At 50.7% G+C, this 21,811-nt stretch overlaps 1 protein-coding gene across 1 annotated transcript; it reads left to right on the forward strand.

Annotated features, from left to right (window-relative positions):
• The first annotated feature begins 3,420 nt into the window (after positions 1–3,420).
• Positions 3,421–17,144, forward strand: Dhodh (dihydroorotate dehydrogenase (quinone)). Its single transcript, XM_005403527.2, has 9 exons — positions 3,421–3,541; positions 5,509–5,721; positions 7,601–7,800; positions 9,819–9,901; positions 13,335–13,522; positions 14,242–14,355; positions 15,255–15,408; positions 15,551–15,710; positions 16,159–17,144. Exons 1-9 carry the CDS (start codon positions 3,521–3,523, stop codon positions 16,211–16,213), a joined length of 1,188 nt encoding a protein of 395 aa, XP_005403584.1. The 5' UTR covers positions 3,421–3,520; the 3' UTR covers positions 16,214–17,144.
• Positions 17,145–21,811: the final 4,667 nt, after the last annotated feature.

A 21,811-nucleotide genomic window follows, 5' to 3' on the forward strand; every position in this document is an offset into this window, starting at 1 on the left:
AAAGGACATAAATAATGCTATGAGAAATGAAAAAGGTGAAATCACAGTAGGCACTGCTGAAATCCAGAATATTATTAGCAAAATCTTCACAAAGGTATACATTAAAACTTTGGAGAACTCTGAAGAAATAGACTCCTAGATATATATGAAATAACAGAATTGAACCAAGAAGACTTAAAAATCCCAATAATAGGCAATGAGATTGAAACAGCAATAAAAAAGATAAAAGTACAAACCAAGAAAAGCTCAGGGCCTGATGGATTCACTGCCGAATTCTACAAGAGCTTCAGGGAAGATCTAATGTCAAATACTCCCCCTCAAAAAATTCCTCAAAGTCTTTAATGAAATTAAGAGGGAATGAGTACTCCCAAAATCATCCTTGGAAGCTAGCATTACACTGATTCCAGTACCAGTCAAAGATCCAACTAAAAAGAGAACTATAGGCCAGTTTCTTTCAAGATCATAGACATAAATATCTTCAACAAGGTACTGGCAAACAGAATGCAACAAAGCTAAAAAAAAAAAAAAGATCATACATTATGACCAAGTAGGCTTCATCCCAGTGATGCAAGGATGATTCAACATACACAAATTGATAAATGTAATTCATCACACAAACAGAAGGAAGAACAAAATCACATGATCATCTCAACAGATGCAGAAAAGGCTTTGAGAAAATTTCCATATCCATTTATGGTTAAAAACCCTGATGAAAATAGGTAAGAAAGACCTTATCTTAATCTGATAAAAGCCAGTTATGACTAACTGCCAATATCATATTAAATGGGGGAAAACAGAAAGCTTTACCCCTAAAATCAGTAACAAGACAAGGATGTCCACTATTACTACTCCTGTTCAAAAGAGTTCTCAAAACATTAGCCAGAACAATCAGACAAGAGAAAGAAATAAAAGAGATACATACAGGAAAGGATGAAGAAAAAGTGTTATTATTTGTAGATGACATGATCCTACACTTTTAAAACCCCAAAAATCCCACCAAAAGACACCCAGAATTAATAACCAAATTCAGCAACATAGCAGGATATAAAATAAACACACAAAAATCAATAGCATTCCTAATAACAAACTCAATGTGAAAGAAATTAGGACAACACCACCATTTTACAATAGCATTAAGAAAAATTAAATACCTAAATTACATTGGTCCAAAAAGGGAAATCGAGGAGGACATCAGGAAATGGAAAGATATTCCCTGTTCCCAGATAGGCAGAACCAATAAATCAAAATGGTTATACTTCCAAAACTGATATGTAGATTTAATGCAATCCCAATCAAAATACCAACAGCATTCCTCACAGATCTAGAGAAAATAATCCTAAAATTTATATGGAACCAGAGAGACCCAGAATAGCAAAAGCAATCCTGGGTTACAAAAAAAAAAAAAAAAAAGTAGGAGGCATCACCATCCCAGATTTCAAGTTATACTGCAAAGCCACTGTGATTAAAACAGTATAGTAGTTGCATAAAAACAGGTATGTGATCAATGAAACAGAATAGAGGAAGCAGAAACAACTCTAGGCACATTCAGCTACTTGATCTTTGACAAAGTGGACAAAAGCTTACCTTAGAAGAAAGATATCCTTTTTAATAAATGGTGCTGGAAAAAATTGGATATCCACTTACAGAAAATAGACTCTAGACCCATATCTTATCATGTACTAAACTAAAATCTAAATGACCAAAGATCTAAATTTTAAAATGATCTGTTGGAAGAAAATAAAGGTAAAACTCTTAAAGATATAGGTGTAAGCACAGACTTTCTGAACAGAACCCCAATGGCACAGAAAATAGTACCAAGAATCAACAAATGGGATCATATCAAATTTAAAAACTCCAGCACAGCAAAGGAAACAGCTGAGTGAAAACACAATCTACAGAATGGGAAAAAAATTTTGCCAGGTATTCCTCAGACAGAGGACTAACATGTAGACTACATAAAAAATTAAAAATTAGACTTCCTCAAAATAAAAGATTCAGTTGAAAAAAACATAAATTGAGAAAATTGGCAATTGAAGTGAATGGATATTTCTAAGAAGCACAAATGGCCAATAAAACACGAAACTATATTTAACATTGCTGGCCATTGCAGGAATACAAATTAAAATAACATCGAGATGCCATCTTACTCCAGCAAGAATAACAATCATCAAGAAATGAAAGAATCCTGCCAGGGCCAGTGGTGCACACCTGTAATCCCAGGACGCTGGAGGCTGACGCAGAAGGATTGCCATGAGTTCGAGGCCACCCTGGGCTACCCAGTGAGTTCAAGGCCAGTCTGATCTACATAGGGAGACCTTGTCTCATACAACAAACAGAAAAAGAAATCAAAGAATAATAAATGCCAGAAGGCTGTGTGTGTGGGGGGAAAGGAACCCTCTACACTGTAGGAGGGAATGTACACTATGGATACCAGTGCTGAGGTGCCTCAAAAAACTAAAAATAGAAATTCCATTTAATACAGCTATTCCTGTTCTAGGTATCTTACTGAAAGAGTTAAAGTCATCATGCTACAGTGACACATGCATCCATGTGTACTGAAGCACAATTTATAACAGCTAAATCTTGGAACCTATATGCCCATTAACAGATGAATGGATAAAGAAAATGTACGAACACACAGTGGAGAACTATTCTGCCACAGATAGACTTGAGGCATTAGTAGGTAAATAGGTGCACCTTGAGATCATAATGTTAAGTGAAATAAACCAGACGCAGAAGCTTAAATATCACCCGATTTCTTATATGAGAAACTAAAAAATATATATATTTGATAAATAGGAAGTAGGAAGATCTTTTTTAAAAGGATAGGGGAACAAGAGATGCAGGGAGGGGTGAGAGGGAGGGAGGAAGACTAAAAACAAGAACGGAAAGAAAAAATGATGAAAATAGAGCTTTTGTAAATGGATGGGATGGAGAATTGCAAGGAGCTGGGAGGGAGGGGAGTAGGAGATTAAAAAAACTGGGATGTGTTGTGTACGTGTAGTAACTCTCTGAGACATGTTCTGCAAACATGCAATAATTTTTTTATTTTTAACTTTTTGCCTTTTTGAGACAGAGTCTCGCTATGCAGTTCAGGCTGGCCTTGAACTGGAAACGATCCTCCTGCCTCAGCCTCCAGAGTGCTGGGATTACAGGCGTGCGCCACCACGCCCGGCAAACGTGCGCTAATTAAACAAACAAACAAACAAAAACCAGAAAAACTGCACGGCAACAACCAGGATGCAGGCTGCTTCCCTCCGGAGGCCCTGAAGCTGCCAACACCCGGGTGAAACCTAGCAACGAGAGGACGCCGGGAAGCTGAGGGGCGGAAGAGGCGGGGCCTGAGGGAGCGCGCACGCGCCCGAGCGTCCACGTGGAAACCCCACCCCCTTCCGCCCCGCCCGCAGTGGACGCGCCCGCCCCACCCTTTTTCCCGCCCATTGGTGGGTTGGAGGCTCCCGGGAGGAGCTGCTGGGGTAGCTGGGTGAGCGAGTAAGCCGAGCGCAGTGGCATAAGCAGCATGGCGTGGGCACATCTCAGAGTGAGTTTGGAAAGCGAGGGTTGCGGCGGCGGCGGTGGGGCAGAGTCCGGGCTGGGGCGGAGTGGAGGTCTGGTCCGGCGGGGTGTGGAGGGAATGGGACTGCTAGGGCTTGTGCATCTTCCGGGGCGGCTTCAAAAGCTGGTGCGTGTGCATTTACACGTGTACTTGGTCAGCGGAGTAAAGGCCATGTGTGTCTGGGCAGATGCTGATCTACGTGCACGTGGGCCAGTTTGTGCTGAGCGTGGTGCAGGGGTCATAGTGGACCCGCGGCCGCTGGCCGTGTGCGCAGGATCCTAGGCCCAGTGAACTTCAGGGTCAGACAGCGCTTGTGCGGGCGGAGCTCTGTGACGAGGTCTTGGTTGTATCCTACGGCCCGGTGCGTCCTTGGAGCACCAGTGTTTACACGAGGCGTTTCTCCAGTCTCAAAGAGATCGCGAAGGTGTGGCCTACATTAACGGCTTGGAGGGATCCTTCTGATCAAATCGTGTTAGAGAACAAAACCCAATATTCTGGCCGAGATCCTCGCCTATTTTTCCTGCCTCGTTTTTTTGTTTTGTTTTGTTTTTTGAGACAGGGTCTCGCTACGCAGTTCAAGCCGGCCTTGAGCTCACTTTGTAGCCCAGGGTGGTCTCGAACTCTCAACGATCCTCCTACCTCAGCCTCCCGAGTGCTGGGATTACGGGCGTGTGCCAGTACCCTCCTGCCTGCCCCAGCCTCATTTTAAGCCCTGCGTTCCCAAATTCCAAACAAACTTTCTGTTTCCCCATTCCCTGGGAGCTTCTCATTCTCTTGTCCTCGAGAGATCCTTTATAGTTTCCTTCTGCCTCCTAGTTACCTTGTGTTTATCCCGGCTATCAGGAGTAAGTCACCTCTTGAAGGCTTTTGCACACAGCACGTACTTTTTCATCGCACTGGATTGTCATGGCTATATTGGCATGATCACTGATTTTGTTTGTCTCTTGAGATTGCATTCACTGTAAGGGAAGGGACCAGGCCTCTTCTGCCCATCTTTGAGCTTAATCAGATTTTTTTTTTTTTTTTGAGACCAGGTCTCACTATGTAGTTCAGGCTGGCTTTGAACTCACAGTGGCAGTTGATCCTCCTGCCTCCGCCTGGAGTGCTGGAATTGCAGGTGTGGACCCCTGTACTCTGCTCTCTATAATTTTATAGTGTCGAAATATTTCCTAACCACAGTAGAAGAAATTTAATAAAATATTATGTATTTCAGTGTGTGAGTGTTGAGACATAACTCACGTAGATAAGGGAGATGGTTAGGTGTTTTAAGCTTCTAATACTTAAAAATGTACTTACACATGTGCTGTACTGTCACACAACCTGAACAGAGTTCTCTACCAGCCCTGATGGGATTGCCTGAAAGGGTGACTCATTCTTGGTAATTCTTGGTGCAAGATAGTATTGTTGTCCCTCAGTTTACATGACAACTGTATTCTTGGAAAAGTCAGTAGGTATGAAAACAGTATGGAAAATAGTATGTGGTGAAATAGTTTCCCTTTTGACTCTGATGATTTAAACAGAATATTTTCTACCCACACGAAGGTCAGTGTGTTCAAAAGTCATAGAGGACGTGGAACAATTCATCTGTGCTATCTGTATCCTCAAGTAAAGAAAAACATCTGACTAGTGATTCTTGCACATTGTTTGTTAGCATTGTTGGTCACTGTAACCGGTAAAAATGACCCCACATGCCCTAAGAGACCGACCGCCTCTCCTGAAAACCCCTGGCCTGACTGGCACTGTAAGGAAAGTCTTCCCCACCAGACTGGGTGCAAGCAGTGTAGGCAGAGCCTCTGTCGAGGCCCCAGTGTGAGCAGGAAATGGAGTTTAGTGTCAGAAGTGGGGAGACTTCACCATGTCCTCATGTTCTCTCTGTGCCTAGATGCAAGGCGCTTGGGCAGGGTGCTATAGCGTGGCCCAGTGGGGGCCCCTAACAGGCTCTTTTTTTGCAGAAACGGGCCCTGGATGCCGTGGTCACTTTGGGAGGTGGAGGACTTCTCTTTGCCTCCTACCTGACAGCCACGGGGGACGAGCATTTCTACGCCGAATACTTGATGCCAGTTCTGCAGGGGCTGCTGGACGGGGAGTCAGCCCACAGGCTGGCTGTTCGCGTCACCTCCCTGGGGCTCCTTCCTCGAGCCACGTTTCAGGACTCTGACATGCTGGTAGGTGTTCCTGGAACCATGGTGAAGGACGAGTCCTCTAACAGTTCTCAGCTAGGACTGAACTTTGGAAAACCAGAGCCCCAGGTTAGGGGACGGAATCTGCCGCTCAATCTGAGCAGTCATTATGTGTGACTCATAATCACATAATAGCAGTTATACAACCTACTGGGCCATATCCTTAATCCTCACCGTGACTCCATGAAGTGAGTGCTACGGTGATCCCCGTCCTCCGGTGGGGAGACACAGCAGTTCAGTGACTTGCCCAGAGTCAGTCACACAGCTAGGAAGTGGCAGAACAGGTCTCACCCTCTGGGAGTCTGGCTCTGGCATCCAGCCTTGGCCACTGTCTTACCCTGCTGAGGTCACAGGAGGCTCAGCGCTCCCCTCGGCCAAACGGGGGACATTGTGGGGAGGCAGCTGTGTCTCGTCAGGCCCGGCTTCATCTCATTCACCCACACGCTGCACACATGTGGCCGCGCCGTGTGCCAGGCAAGGCCTGGCAGTGTCCTTCGGGACACTTCCTACCACTGGGACACAGCAGAAGGATTTGAACATGGAATTGGAGCGAGCAGTACTCAGACCCCCTTGGGGTTATAGGGCCCTTCACTGCAGTTTCCGCTCCCACCTACCCCCGGGACCCTCTTCACCCCCCCCAGCCCCCTGCAGTTTTGAGCCGCCGTGTCACCTGTTGTGGCCCCTCCGTGGCCCTGCACACTGCTGCGTGGTCTGTACCTGTAGTCGCTCACGTGGATTGCGGCCTCAGCTTTTTTCTTTTGGAGATGTGGTTTTGTTGTTATTTAGGCTGGTCTCAAACTCCTGGGCTTCGGGGCTGGGTTTGTGGCTCAGTGGTAGAGCTCTTGCCTTACACGCATAGGGCCCTGGTTTCGATCCCCAGCACCATGGAAAGAAAACAAAAACCCTTGGGATCGAGCAAACCTCCTGCCTCAGCCTCCTGAGTAGGTGGGACTCCAGGCCTGGACCAGTGTTCCCGGCTCCTTAACTGACAGCCGGGGCTCTTGATGCTTTCACCCTTGTTTGCTTTTCCGCTTAAGATTTCCAGCACTTCCCTACATCCTCAGTTCGCCGTCCTGGCTGTGGGTTTGAACCTCCCATGGTTCCAACTTTTGGAGTAGCGGATGCTCTTCCTCATGCCAGACCAGTTTAGCCGCAACCTCTGAGGCCAGCCTGCAAGCCACCTAGGTGCTCCTCAAGGAGGGCCCGAGGGCAGTGCCCTCCTGCTTTGCACCTTGTCCTCCCCTAGGCCACTAGAGCCAGCGCTGCGTTCTGCTTGGCTGAGCCCGCCCCTCCTCCTGCCCCCTACGGAGCCCAGGGAAGACTGCCTGAGCGTCTTATCAGCCGCCGCAGCTGGGGCGGTGTGTTCATCAGCTAGGGCTGATTACCAGCTCTTGCTGCTGTGTGTGGCTCCAGGGTATCATGACCCAGGGGCCAAAACCAATAAGCCTCTCTCAGCTGCCCATGCTGGTAAGAAGAAGATCTGATTCTTATCAGAACTGCAGAAGACGGTGCTCTGCTTCTGTTCAACCCATGGGTGGAAGGCTAGTTTTCTCTCCCCCACCTGATTATTATAAAGACTCATGTTTTTAGATTCCAGCAGGCCTTAGCCCCACCTGGAGAGCATGGCCCCAAATAGAGTCTGTTTTTTTTTTTCTTTCTTTTTTTTGGTGCTGGGAATTGAACTTAGGACCTTGTGCTTTCCAGGCAGGAGCTTGTGCTGCTGAGCTACATCCCTGGCCCCCAAATAGATTCTGATCCTGTACTCCTGGCATGGCTAACCAGCTCCCCCGAGAGTTCCCCTGTAGGCATGCCGGAGACCACACTTTAGCTCTGTGTACCTTTGATTTTGTCTCCCTCTTCCCAGGAAGTGAGAGTCCTGGGCCATAAGTTCCGAAACCCGGTGGGAATTGCTGCAGGATTTGACAAGCACGGGGAAGCGGTGGATGGCCTTTTCAAGCTGGGCTTTGGCTTTGTTGAGGTAGGAAGCGTGACTCCCCAGCCTCAGGAAGGAAACCCCAGGCCCAGAATCTTCCGCCTCCCTGAGGACAAAGCTGTCATTAACAGGTGGGTCGTGGCCCAGCGTCTGCCCTGCCTGGCTGTCAGAGCTTGGTGTTCCGTCTTGTAGGATGTGGACACGTTTCTGTCATGTGGAATGTTCGGGAACTCTGTTGAGTATCTATCTGCTGGGTGCCAGGCATGGGTTCTCGTGCCCACCTTGGAAAGCAGGTGTTACTAATTCAGTTTAACCAATAGGCATACGGAAGCTTGGAGAGCTACGTACCTGTGTTACCATCACAGAGACGAGATGGCTGGGGGAGCTTGGGCACAGCTGCAGTTTGTGGGCACTTTATAGTTTGTGCCAGATCTTCCACCACTGGTGTGTCCTCTGACCCCTCTCGGAGTGGACTAGCCATACTTCCAGAGCTGAGAAGTCCTGTGTGGCCAGCAGCCCTGGTATTGGACAGGCAGCCCTTGCTGTCCAAGAATAAACAGGAAAATCTCCTATTCAGTGTACATGGCTGCTTTTAGGAAGGGAAGTCCTTCTAGATGGTATAAAGCCCTTCTTTTTGTCACCCTGGGTGATTTTTACTACAGCAAACCCAGAAGGTGAAGAAGTTCCTAGGTTTTGGTAACAACGCTGGAGAGCCTCCTTGGGGAGGTTTTGGTCGGTGTCTTTGGGGCTGCCTTTGGGGAGACTGAGCCAGCACGTTTATTCAGCTGTGTCTTGCTGTGTTGTGCCAGTTTGGGGGAAATTTCCTGATATCAGAGATCAAGTTATTGATCTTTCTGTTGCATTTCAGGGAGGGACCGAGATCTTTAGAACTAGCCAGGCAAAGTACATGTGCTTCTGCTTGAGCTGCCACAGGTAACTGCAGGTCGCAGGACGATGGTGCTCAGCAGGATCCTCTCTCTGAGTGTTGTGGGACAGGGAGCTTTGCCCACAGGCACTTGGAGCGCTCAGTCTCCGAGCTCCAGGTGCCGTGTAGTGGGTGCTCAATGAATGCTGTTAAGTACCGAATACACGTGCCACTTCACCTGTTCTGCTGCTTCTGGCTGCAAGTAATGTCGTGGCTCAGGCAGCAGGCATTTCTTATTATTCTCATAACATGTGAGTGGGCAGTTTAGGAGCTGTGTGGCCAGGTAATGTCAAGACTGGCCCAGCTTCTGTCTTTCCTTGCTGTTTGCAAGACTCTGCTCCATCTCCAAGCACTGCGTCCTCACGTGGACATCCAGGAGCAGAAAGGGAAAAGGGCAGGAGGGGGACTCGCAGAGACGTTGTTCCACGTCGCCCACGTCTTAGTGGCCACCCCCGGCCCCATATCACGCTTCAGTTGTCAGCAAGACTGGGAACGCTTTGAATCATGAACATTTTTCCAGGGTACCCAGGGACGTGGACCCCACACATGAAGAGGAACGGGAAGTGGGGGGTCACTAGGCCGTCAGCCCACAGCGGGGCTGGGATACAGGACTGAGAGACGAAGTCCTTGCCTTCCTGGGTGCCCGGTGGCAGAGTGACAACGACCTAAGGCCTGACTCTGTCCCTCAAGACGATTCTAACCCTGTGGGGAACCTCAGCCCATTGGTACATCCTCAGCCAGGGGAAGCTGGGTACAGAGGGCCCCGTGTGTCAAGGGAGGAGGATCCGCTGTGCCCTGGGGTTATGCAGGGAGGAGGAAGGTGGCAGCTGATCCTGCCAGGAGGAGCAGACGGAAAGGGTGGGGAGTGGGGGGCGGGGCGGCCTCCGGCAGGAGTGCGGGAGCCCTGGCAGAGGCAGCCCTGGCAGAGGCGGAAGCCTGGGCTTCTCGGATGGGGCCTTGGAGCGCGCTCTCCGGGCAGGAGGCCGGGTCCTGCTGGGTTGTCTCTGGCATCCGCTGGCTGAGCAGCCGGCTCACGCACTTTAATCTTTCCCTTTGTGCCGGAGGTGTTCTGGCAGGTTCCCTGGGACTCCCAGCGATGTTTAGATCTTGGAAGTCTAAGGAGTGACTTTTGATTGTCTCTTGTTTTTCCAAAGTTGTAAGTCTGGTGGAAACGGCTGTGCTGCTGCCTTCTAATCTCGCCCTCTCTCTGGCTTGTGTGCGCAGGTGCGGATTTAACAGCCAGGGGCTCTTGGCGGTGGAGCGCAGGTTGCGGGCCAGGCAGCAGAAGCAGATCAGGCTCACGGCAGGTAACGGGAGGCGGGGGAGGGCTTTCTGCGGCCGGCAGAGGACATGTGGAAAGCACTGGGAAATGACTGCCACTCAGCAGTCGGGAGAGGCCACTGAGAACCTCAGGTTCTTTTCCCACAGGAATTTCCCGGTTCCCTCACCACCTCCTCGATTCTAGCTGAATCTCACACTGGAGCAAAGCCTCACATGTAAGCTGTTATTAATAGGGGAGCTTTGACTTAAGCCAAGCAGAGAGCTCATCTGCACCCAGTGGACAGGTAGCGTGTGAGTGGGACCCAGGCGTCATCTTCCCGTGTCCTGCCCTACTGGACAGGTGTTGAGTAGGACCCAGGCATCATCTTCCCATGTCCTGTCCTGCTGTCCTTTGTCCATCGTGTAAATGTCTGTTTTTCTAAAAGAGTCAGTAGGTACATAGCAGCCTACAGAAGGACAAGCTGGGTTGGGCGTGACGGCTCGTGCTTATAATCCCAGCATTCTGGGAGGCTGAGGCAGGAGGATTTTAAGTTCCAGTCCACCCTGGACAATTTAGTGACTTAGTGAATCCTTGTCTCAAAATTTAAAAAAAAAAAAGGCTGGAGATACAGTTCAGTGCAAAGGCCTTGGGTTCAACCGCCAGTACCATCACCACCACCACTACCCCTCCTGCCCACAAAAAAAAAAAAAAAGAAAAAGGAAAAGTCAAGTTGGTCATACTGCTCCCCACTCCGGTGTGACTATGCTCGCATTTGGAAATGCCCCCAAGCACCTGTCCAGAACCGGCTTGCGCTTCTGAAGGCCGCCTTCGGAGATGCTTGTGTTGTCTCTCAGGTGCATGTAGGTGTCACAGCCTGTGGTGTCATCCCGACCCCAACTCGTGTCCCAGGACCTTGGGGGCCGCGGCCCAGGAGAGTTTTCCTCTGTAGGTCCCTCTGGGCCTCCTTCTGGAGGTCTCAGTCCTGGGAGATCTGGGAGCAGGATGAGAAGCTGGGTGGCAGGCACGGCGCCCAGTAGAAAGGGCTGCGGCCTGTGGCCGGTTCAGATGCGGGAGCGGGAAGTGGCCCTGTTGAGAAACGCCTGGCTTTGGGAGAACCAGGCCCTGCTCCGAGACAGGCCTTCCCACCTGGGGACTTTGAAGGTCATGATAGGCCTTCGGTGGTGTGTGAGGCCCCCTGCCTTGTGTCTTTTCAGTGTCCACAGGTCCCTGTGACCAGCTGTATCCCCAGCCCTGTCTGACACCCCTCTGCCCCCATCTGTCCTCATGTTCACTGGGGTGGGGCAGAGTCCTGCAGCTGTGCTCTGTGCACGCGTGTCTGCCAGCAGCTAGGAGCCTCTTAGCACCATACCAAGAAGCATGAGGTGACAAAGCGACATTTGGGGAGAGAGTAATCCAGCAGCACCTAACTCCAGAAGCTTGTTGCACTGGGCAGATGATTACCAATGAAAGCTTTAGTTGTCATGTGAAAGCCTGTGGGTAAAGGATGAAAGCTGATAGTTGACCTTGCTTGATGGGTGCTGGCGGAGGGCATCAAGGAGACTTTGCTGTATAACTTTAGCCCGACTGGGTTCCCGTCCACCTTCAACCCTACTCAGGAAATTAGCTGCGCAAATCTATCTTCCTTTCAAGGTAATGATATGGAAGTGTGACTTGGCCAGGCGTGGTGGTGGTCCGTGCCTGTAATCCCAGCACTTGGGAGGCTGAAGCAGGAGGATCACCAGTCTAGGCTATATAGTGAGCTCAAGGTGAGCCTGAACTACATAGTGAGATCCTGTCACCCTGTCTCAAAAAAACAACGACAAAAAGTGTGATTCAGGCTGTGCGGAAGGTGGTTGTGGTATTGGATGTTTTTTGATTGTCGCTGGCCCGACGTGCTGGGAGGTTACTTGGTGTTCTAGGTCTATTCCCAGCCATCAGTGAGAAGCGGCAGCTGCTGATACGCCCTTGGCCCTTGCGGATAGGGTAGTGTCTCAGGAGCAGCCACGCACAGACAGCTCCTTTCTTTCTCACATAGCGTGTTTCTGAAAATAAAAAGTGTTCTATTTATTTTTGTGAGACAAGGTCTTGCTGTGTAGTTCAGGCTGGCCTGGAACTTGCTTACGTAGCCCAGGCCGGCCTCCAACTCAGCACTCCTGCCTCAGTGTCCCAAGAGCTGGGATTACAGGTGTGCACCGGCTGCAAATGTATTATTTTAGGGCTTAAAACTCAAGTTAGTTGGTAGTCACATGCAGTTTTTTTTTCTTTTTGGTACTGGGAATCGAACTCATGACCTCACTCTGGCCAGGCAGGCATGGTGGCACTGAGCTATATCCCCACCCCTCCCATGCACTTTTTTTTTGGTTCTGGGAATCGAACTCAGGACCTTGCACTTGCCCGGCAGGCACTGTGCTGCTGAGCTGTCTGCCTGGCCCTTCACATGCACTTTTGAGGAAGGTATCTGTGTCCCTGGAGTGCCGCTGAGACACTTCTGAGAGAGGGAGGGGAGCAGTCGGTGCTTTTCCTGGGAGCGCTGAGGTATGGGCGTCCTGATTGAAAGGGGAGTCGCTTTTTTCAGAGAACTGAACTTGTAAATTATAAAATACTTACGGTTTTAAAAACAAAGAGGAAAAGGAGGATTGAGGGCTGGGGACAGGAGGGCAGGGCAGAGGATGAGAAGGAACTGAGCTGTGTTGTGTACGCGCACCGCTCCTCACAGGAGGTGCAGACATTGTGTATGCGCGTGCCTACTAATAAACTGAACAGTTACGCTTTTATGTTTTAGGTGTGATCATTGAAAACACTTCCTGGTATTTTGTACTTTCTCTGTACTTTTTACCGTATTTTCACCACTGCACATTTGGTCATTTGAGCCAAGAGCTGCACGCATCCTGAGGAGCCCAGTGACGCAGGTCTCTTTTCTCGTAGTAAATCTATGAGAGCTGCCTTTTTTTTTTTTTTTGTCTTTTTGAGACAAGGTCTCGCTATGTAGTTCAGGCTGGGCTTGAGCTCACTTATGTAGCCCAGGCTGCTCTCCAACTCGCAACGATCCTTCTGCCTCAGCCTCCCTAGTGCTGGGATTACAGGCGTGTGCCACCACGCCCGCCCCCCCTTTTTAATGCTGGGGCTCAGATCTAGAGCCTCATGCATGCTAAGCACACCCTCCACCCCTAGACTACACTCCAGCTCTTTTTTTTTTAAATCAAGAATTTGCACACCTGATTTTTCCATTTTCCGTTTAATTTTTAAAACTGAACCAGAGTGCAGCAGGTGCAGCAGAACATCCTCATGGTCGCCCACACTTTGCCTGTAAAGATGGAGCGCTGTGTTCTGGCCTCAGACAGTGGCCTGGTGCGGTCGTTCCCCACACTGGCAGCTACTGGCAGCTGGGGTGGGAAAGTTCACAGCTGCTGAGGCAGAGGCTGGTCGGAAAGCTGTGCCAGGGGTGGTGCGGGGCAGAATCTGACCAGTGATCTTCGCAGATGGGCTGCCGCTGGGAATAAACCTGGGGAAGAATAAGACGTCAGTGGATGCTGCTGCGGATTACACAGAGGGGATTCGGGTCCTGGGGCCCTTGGCCGACTACCTGGTGGTGAATGTGTCCAGTCCCAACACCCCTGGGCTGCGCTCCCTGCAGGGAAAGGCTGAGCTGCGCCGCCTGCTGACCAAGGTGGGTATTACACCCCTTCTCTGTGTCGCGTCCCGTCAGCCTGCCCTCCCCAGCTTGTTCCTTCTCTGGGGCACAGCTTGGGTGTCCCCAGTGAGAAGCTGTCGTCCCTCCTACCTGGACTGCTTGGTGCCCTTGTGGCACCTTCCTGAACGAAGCACCCTCTGACCCCTAGCACAGCACCGATTCTGTATGATAGTAATCACTTACTCATTCGTCGGTCCCTGCTGTTACGCCCTAGGGTGTATGGGCATGGGGCGCATCTGCCTCACTATCGCTCTGTGCCCAGAACCTGGCACAATACATGAAGCAGTGGCTTTTCCTCACACGGGGCTTGGGGCAGCACGGGGACGTTAGGAACAAAAGTTCAGAATCCTGCCGGGCTTGGCGACGCACACCTGCAATGGTAGCACTCAGGAGGCTGAGGCAGGAGAATCACTGCAAGTTCGAGGCCAGCCTGGGCTACATAGTGAATTCAAGGCCAGCCTGAACTATATAGTGAGACCCTGACTCAAGAAACAAGAAAAAAGTCAGAATCCTTACAACATTAGCTAATGCCAGTGGGTACCTGGTGAAGAGCAGAACCAGATTTTACCCGAGCATTGGGAAGTTGATCAGGCTTTAGTTTGCGGCTGTGTGAAAGCGCTGACTGCAGCATCCGGTCTCAGTGGTGCTGATAGGCGGTGGTGTGGGGTCCCCATCTGCGTCACGTGTCACCTTAGGTGCTCCAGGAGAGGGACGCCCTGCAGAGGGCGCAGAAGCCGGCGGTGCTGGTGAAGATCGCCCCTGACCTCACGGCCCAGGACAAGGAGGACATTGCCAGCGTGGTGAGAGAGGTCCGGCTGGGGCTGGCCCAGGCGTAGGGCACCTTTCATTGTCCACCGCATGGACCTCAAAGGCTGGGTGTCTGTCGTTGTATGATTCACCCCATGGTAAAAAACGACAGAGTCGATGTTTGGTCTTTTCCACGCCTCTTTCTCCCCCATTGCTGGTGTTCAGCAAGAGCTTTGTAGCTTGTCCTGTGTCTCCGGGCAGCCCCAGCCGGGCCTGGGTGCTGTCGGTCTCCCCGTCTCCTCCTGCTGGTCTGCGCACCAGGCCTCCGGTGGAGAATAGTAGAAGCACGCACTGAGCTCTGCAGTCCTGCATTCAGTTTTTCTCTCTCTCTCTTTCCTTCCTTCCTTCTCTTTCTTTCCTTTTCTTGAGACAGGGTCTCACTATGCAGTTCAGGCTGGCCTTGTGCTCGCTTTGTAGCCCAGGCTGGCCTTGAACTCACAGCGATCCTCCTGAGTCAGCCTCCTGAGTGCAGGGATACAGGCATGCACCACCACGCCCAGCTCTTTCTTTCTAAGACAGTGCCTCGCTATGTAGTTCAGGCTGGCCTTGAACTCACTATGTAGCCCAAACTTGCAGTGATCCTCCTGCCTCAGCCTCCTGAGTGCAGGCACCACACACCCTACTCCCTGGGTTCAAATCCTGTTTTTTCCACTTACTACCTGAGGCCCTCGGCAAGACGCTATGAAACAGATTGTTCTAAGGCTCAAACCCCCTTCCGGCGGGTGTTGTGGGCGGCAGTGTGTGCCGGCTGCTGTGTCACGGTGGTGGGAAGGGAGGCCTCGGTAGCTCTTGCTCTGGGGCGGTAGGTGTGGTGCTGGCCCAGCGGCTGCCTCGGACTTCCCGGGAAGCTTCTCTGTGTCCCTCAGAGCCACGACTCAGTTCTCCCTGCCTCTCACTGCAGCTGGGCATTGATGGGTTGATTGTGACAAACACCACAGTGAGCCGCCCTGCCGGCCTTCGGGGTGCCCTGCGCGCTGAGACGGGAGGCTTGAGCGGGAAGCCCCTCCGCGATTTATCGACTCGGACCATCCGGGAGATGTACGCACTGACCCAAGGCAAGGCCTCTGCCGTCCGTCTGTGTCTTCCCTTGTGCGTGGCTCGGGCTCCTGGCTGGCGAAGGTGCTCCCTGTTCCCTCAGCCAGGCCCAGGTCCGGTCTCACGGCCCGCTTCCCGGTGCCGCCCTGTGCTTCTCTGCAGGCAGAGTCCCCATCATCGGAGTTGGCGGCGTGAGCAGCGGGCAGGATGCGCTGGACAAGATCCAGGCGGGGGCCTCGCTGGTGCAGCTCTACACAGCGCTCACCTACGGGGGGCCGCCCGTGGTGGGCCGGGTCAAGCGGGAGCTGGAGGCCCTCTTGAAGTGAGTGGGGCCGCGTGGGGCTTGCAGCAGAAGTCAGGAAAGACTCGAGCCGGAGCACCTCTGTGTGCTCGTGCAGAAGGGAAGTGACCCTGAGTGCAGGGGGGCGGACTTGGTTCCTCCCTTGACAAAGGCCAAGAAGTGCCAAGGCAGTGCAGGCCTCACCCCAAGCTCGCAGTGTGGCCAGGCAGGGCTGTCCGCTCATTCAGCAACCTGGCAGAATGGAGCAGTTAATTAAGTGATGCCGCCGGGTGTCAGGAACAGTTCGTACTGAGAGCTGGCTCCTTGCTCCTCTGCAGAGCGGGGTGGACACGGATGGGCACGCTGTGTTCAAGGGGTGGGGTGGCCCCTCGAGAGGGAGGCGGATGTGCTTAGGGCAAACCTGGGGCTCCTGGAAGAGCAGGCTCTGTCTCCATCTTCGCTGAAAGTACTTTGTTTTGTGTCTTTCCAGAGAGCAGGGTTTTAGCAGAGTCACAGACGCCATTGGAGCAGATCATCGGGGGTGAGGACGTTGTCTTCCGGTAGCCGGGTCTGGGACCGTCCCGGGAGCTCAGCCGAGCCCTGCGGCTGGATCGGGAGAGGAGGACTCTGCCCCGAGCCGCGTCCCCTCCCCCAAGCTGTGGCTTGGCTGGACTGTGAGGCCCCATCATGGGGATCACCAGAACCAGCAGAGGCTTTTTCAGTCACTTGCTCAGACCACAAGCTACGTTCGTGATTCTTCCTGGACCTGAGTCCTGGGCTTCTTCAGTGTTGTAAGGACGCTGGAGAAATAAAGCCATTTAAAACTGGGTTTAGCTCCCTGCTCTTCCTGGAGGGCCAGGGCTTTACTCAGACCCTGCAGGTCCTTTGAGGCCTGTGCTCCCTGGACCTGCAGTGGCATTCCACCACCTGACTGTCATCGGAGCTTTATTTAATTTTAATTTTATTTTGAAACTATTTCAAATACAGACAGAAGTTGCAAGAGTAACGCAGTGAAATTCATGCACCCTTCGCTTGGGTACGCCAGTCCTTCCCGTTCTCCGCCGTTGCATCTCTGCCTGTCGTCTGTCTGTCTCTCGTGTGATGTAGATCAAAGGCGTATTTGTTATCTGTTGTTGCTGCAGCTTTTGAAGATGAGTTATAACTGTTACGACTCTTTACCCCTAAGTGCCTTGGTGTGTATCTCCTGAGCATATTGACATCGTGTTTTAAATTATGAAACTGGTGTGTGTTCTTTTTGGCCATTCAGGTGGTAATGATGATATTCCTAGTTTCACTCTCCAGGAGTAACTGCTTTTTGGTTATAGGTCTATGCATAAAAGCATTCATTTTGTATATATACATTCATAAATATGTATATGTATGTTTTTTGTACTTACGCCTAGGCATGGGATGTATACTGTTTTCTATGTTTATAGTCATTTTACATTTTTCCACAAATTACATACTACAAAGATGGTTCTGTGGCTTCCTTTCTTCTGTTATAAGATAGGCATTTTTGCCCTGGTTTGTGTCAGTCTGCTGTTCTGGCCAGTGGCATATACTTAGGCAATCTCCTGTCCCCCCCTGTGTAGCCCAACCTGGCCTTGAACTTGAGCTCCTCCTGCCTCAGCCTCCCAAATGCAGGTATCACAGGTGTGCGCCACCATGCCTGGCTCTACGAAGTCCCCTCTTGTGATGGCTTGGATGGTTTCCAGTGTTTTCATGTCATGAAGTACCAGTGGACATCCGGTACCGGTATTTGTGCCTCTACCTGGGTTTAATGCAGAGCTATCATGGCAGCACCAAAGTGTCCACGCGTTACATTTTAACAGAGGCAACTGAACCTGTACAACGGCCCGTTTCCTACAGTGGAGGCAGCAACAGGCAGCTCTGCTCCGTGTCCCGGGCCAGTGGGGGTTCCTGTTGAGACCCACATTGTGATCCCGCAGAAGGAGCCCCCAGGAGACAGCTGATAGCCACGGAGCACTGACGCAGCCGCGGTGGGGCCCGGGGCTCGGTATTCCCTCCTTACAGGAAGTGGGGGCGGAGAGGTGACTGACTGACCTGTGATACTGCCAAGGGCACTTGGAGGCTGCCAAGCTGGGCTTGAGCCACAGGCTGACCACACGGCTGGCTGTGCCACACGGCCTCCCACGGCTCTCCCAGTCTTGCCCTGGCTGTGCCTGTGGCTGCGTCTTTATTCTCTACTCACGGAAAATGACGGAGTGGAGAATGGGTGGGCACGAGGAGAAGGAAAGGGACCCCTGGCTTAGTGTTCTTCCTCTCACAGCAAAGGAAGGACACGGGGAGGGGCCCGTAGACCCTCAGGGCTGGTAAACTGGTTGCGAGACTCGCATCTGAATGCCACTGCTCTGTCCTCACACCGTGTCCAAGGGGCTCTCTGTCTGGAATGGCCTCTTCCAGACTGAATCGCGAGTCTGGGGCTGTCAGGAGAGCTCAGTGGCTTTGGGAGACGTATTAGTTTGCTAGGGCTGCCCTAGCAAAGTACCATGAACTGGGTGGCTCATACCACAGAAATGTACTGTCTCACCCTTTGGGAGGTTGGAAGTCAGGCCAAGATGGCTGCAGGGTGGAACCTCCCACAGGTGTAAGGGAAGGATTGCTCCGGGGCGCCGCCTGGAGTGTTGATGGTGGTCTTCCCTGTGTTTTTTTTTCTTTTCGGTACCGGGAATCAAACATGACATCATGCTTGGCAGGCAGGCGATGTACCGCTGAGCTGTATCCCCGCCCCCTCCCTGTGCCTTCCAAGTTGCTACTTCTCTCCATGTCCTAGTCTACCCTTTGTATAAAGACATGAGTCAGATACATCCGGTCCCATCCTAATGGCCTCTTTCACTTGCTTACCTCTGTGAGGGTGCTGCCTCCAAATACCACTTTTTGAGGAACTGGGGGTTGGGACTTCAGCGTAATCCAGGGGACACAGTAATCCACAATAGGAAACATATCCCTGCCTCCGGCTTTACTAATGTGGGTGACTCAGCATGCCATTTGCACACAAGTTTTCAAGGGCAATCTCCTGTCCCCCCCTGTGTAGCCCAAGCTGGCCTTGAACTTGAGCTCCTCCTGCCTCAGCCTCTCAAATGCAGGTGTCACAGGTGTCACAGGTTGTCTAATGGTGACATTAGACAACAGGCTCATGAGCCCTAGTCACTGGCTACCACCGTGGAGGAATGTTCATCTTTTCAACACTGACCAGCGAGCGGGTGCTGTGGGAAGCTGGAACGGTGTCTGGGAGCTGCCAGGGAGTCTGGCTGTGCTTTATGCCTAGCAGTCACCTCTGCCCTCACCTCGGGACAGATTGTTTTGTAAATCTGATTTCTCAGCAGCTCCGTGCAAAGCCTGTAATTGCAGCGGAGCTAAGATGTCACGTGTCTCTGTATTGCTTCATGTGGGCTCAGCCACTGCCCTTTCCCTCTCTGCTGAGGAGCCAGCCTACTCTCTCACTGTGCTTTTCAAACATCTTTTCCTGGTTTGTACTTTATAGATTCAATAAATATAAAAAATATGAGGCCAGGTGTGGTGGCACATGCCTGTAATCCCAGCACTCAGGAGGCTGAGACAGGAGGATCGTTGCGAGTTCAAGACCAGCCTGGGCTACAAAGTGAGTCCAAGCCCACCATGACCTGCATAGCGAGACCCTGTCTCAAAAAGACAAAAGACAAAACAAAACAAAAGAACCAATATGGAAGATTATATATAAACCCCAAAATAAAAGTTGTCCACATCTCTCTCCTGAAACAGTCCTACTTTCCAGCGTTAATCAAGTTAAATTTTGTACCTACTTTCCAGATTTGTGGGGGTGACGGGATTGAACCCAGGACCTTCACACTGAGCTATGTCCCCAGCGCTTTCTGTTTTATATTTCCAAACAGGATCTCACTAAACTGCCCAGGCCGAGCTGGATCTTATGATCCTTTTGCCTCAACTTCCCAAAGTGCTGGGATCAAGTTCTGCACCACCTTGGCTGGCTTTTTCCAGATGTTTTTCTTTGTGTACATAAATGCACATACCACAGGTATCCGCCTTTTTAGTTTATCTGCACACACATGTACAGAAAAGTCTAAAGCACAGTACACAACCTTCTTCACACTGAATCATATGAGAATACAGTGCTCATCTGATGGTCCATCACCTTAAATATGCTAGTGAATCCTGCAAGTGAGTCCATCCTCCTGTGTAACTACACTCTGACTATCACGGCAGTGTCTCTCAGTGCTACACTACTTCTGTCTAATCTTCAGTCAGGATTCTGGCTGAGTTGGTAAGAGTGTCAACACGATTGGCTCTCAAGGTACTTAGGAGATTAGTAAAGCACACTTCTGTCTATGTGGGTCACAGGGGTGTGACTTTGGGGGCTATCTTTGGTCCCTGACCCTTTTTTCCTGGTTCTTTCCATCCCTGTCTACTGCATGAGATGAGCAGCTTTCCTCCATCACGCCCTTCTGTCATGATGTTTGTCTTGGGGCCAACTGACCATGGACTGAAACTCTGAAACCATAAGCCGAAATAAACCCTTTAAATTGTATATGTCAGGCATTTTGTTCCAGGAACAGAAAGCTGACAAATGCAGTACTACAGACAGGGATTTTGCGAATGACCTGAATGAGCTTGAAAGCAGATTCTTCCCTCAGCCTCTGGATAATAAACCACCCCCACCAACACTTGGATGTCACCCTGGGACACGGTGAGCAAAGAACTCAGCTGAGCCTGCTCAACTTCTCACATGCTGAACTGTGAGGCAATAGATGGGCACTTTTTTCCCCTCAAACAATTTATGCTTCAATTCTTAGTGTTCCATTTTGGAATGCCCATTACAATGAAGCATAATGAACTTTTTTTCTCTTTTAAATTCTTATTCCTTGAGTTTTTGTAGGTAAGATATATGAATTTCATGCAAAACTTTAAAAAATTGCCATCTTTGACATAAGTGGATTAAATTTGTAGTACATACCAATAGAAAATAAATACAGGCTGGCCATGGTGGTGCACACGTGTAATTCCAGTATTCTAGGAGACGGAAGCAGGAGGATGATGTGTTGGTTTTGGGGTTTTTGCAGGGGGAACAATATAATACAGGACATATATTTTATAAGATTATTTATAATAGTCACCCAAAGAATCATATACAAGAGAGTGCAGGAAATCTGTCCATACACTAAAGACCAAAGAATCCAGCTGAGGGCCTGGATCCCACAATAATGTCCTGCATGAGTTCAGCTGAAGACATGGAGCCTATAACAATATCTCATGCAGGCCTGTTTCATGAATCTGCGCTGGGAAGGCCCAAAGGTCAATGGTGGAATCTAGAAAGTCTGCCAGTGCAATGAGGGATCTGTGCTAGCAGACTGAGGGATCTGCACTGGAGCCAGGAAGTGGCGCTCAAAATAAGAACCAGGGCTCCCCTGAAAAGTGCCACAGCCATCCTCAGCCACAGTGAGGTCCCGAGCTCCTCCAATGGTGAAAACAGCTGAGTTCCTATTAGGAAACCCAATGCAGCAAGCTTCTCCAGGAGACTGAGCTGTGCATCATCTTCCCTTCCGGCGCCAGGAAGCGATGTCGGAGTGAGAACCAGAGCTCCCCCAAAGTGAACTGAAGCTATTCTCAGTGCCAACAAGGTCCCGAGCTCCTCAGAGGATGAAAACAGCCAAGTTCATCAGGAAAGCCAGCATGACGAGCTCCTCCAAAAGAACCAAGAGCTCCTTACAGCCTCTACCAGCTCCCGACAGCCTTCCTCCTTCTTCTCCGTTCTGCCTCTTACGCTGCTGGCAACAGTCCCCAGGTGGGCCTCCCACTCCCAGCACCACGCTTACTCAGTTCAGCTGGGGGTTACAAGTTGACCACCAGTTGTTAATCCACCACAGATGGCGAGTTGGAACCTAGCTTGGGCAACTTAGTGAGACCCTGTCTCAAAAAACAGAAAAGGGCTGGGGATGGGCTCAGTGAGATGGCCCTAGGTTCAATCTTACATACACACTATCACCATAAAATCGAATACAGGCCAGTTTTTTTTTTCGGTCGTTTTGAGACAGGGTCTCACTGCAGTTCAGGCTGGCCTAGAGCTCACTTTGTAGCCCAGGCTGGTCTTGAACTTGCAGTGATCCTCCTGCCTCAGCCTCCTGAGT

This window comes from Chinchilla lanigera, unplaced genomic scaffold (assembly GCF_000276665.1).
Source record: "Chinchilla lanigera isolate Chin_1 unplaced genomic scaffold, ChiLan1.0 scaffold00083, whole genome shotgun sequence".
Lineage (NCBI taxonomy): Eukaryota > Metazoa > Chordata > Mammalia > Rodentia > Chinchillidae > Chinchilla > Chinchilla lanigera.

Excerpts from the sequence above, each read along its gene's own strand:
- Dhodh (XM_005403527.2), top strand. The coding sequence starts at position 3,521 with ATGGCGTGGGCACATCTCAGA. Across the intron at positions 9,902-13,334 it reads GCAGATCAGGCTCACGGCAG|ATGGGCTGCCGCTGGGAATA; the intron begins GTAACGGGAGGC and ends TGATCTTCGCAG. Across the intron at positions 13,523-14,241 it reads TGCGCCGCCTGCTGACCAAG|GTGCTCCAGGAGAGGGACGC; the intron begins GTGGGTATTACA and ends GTGTCACCTTAG.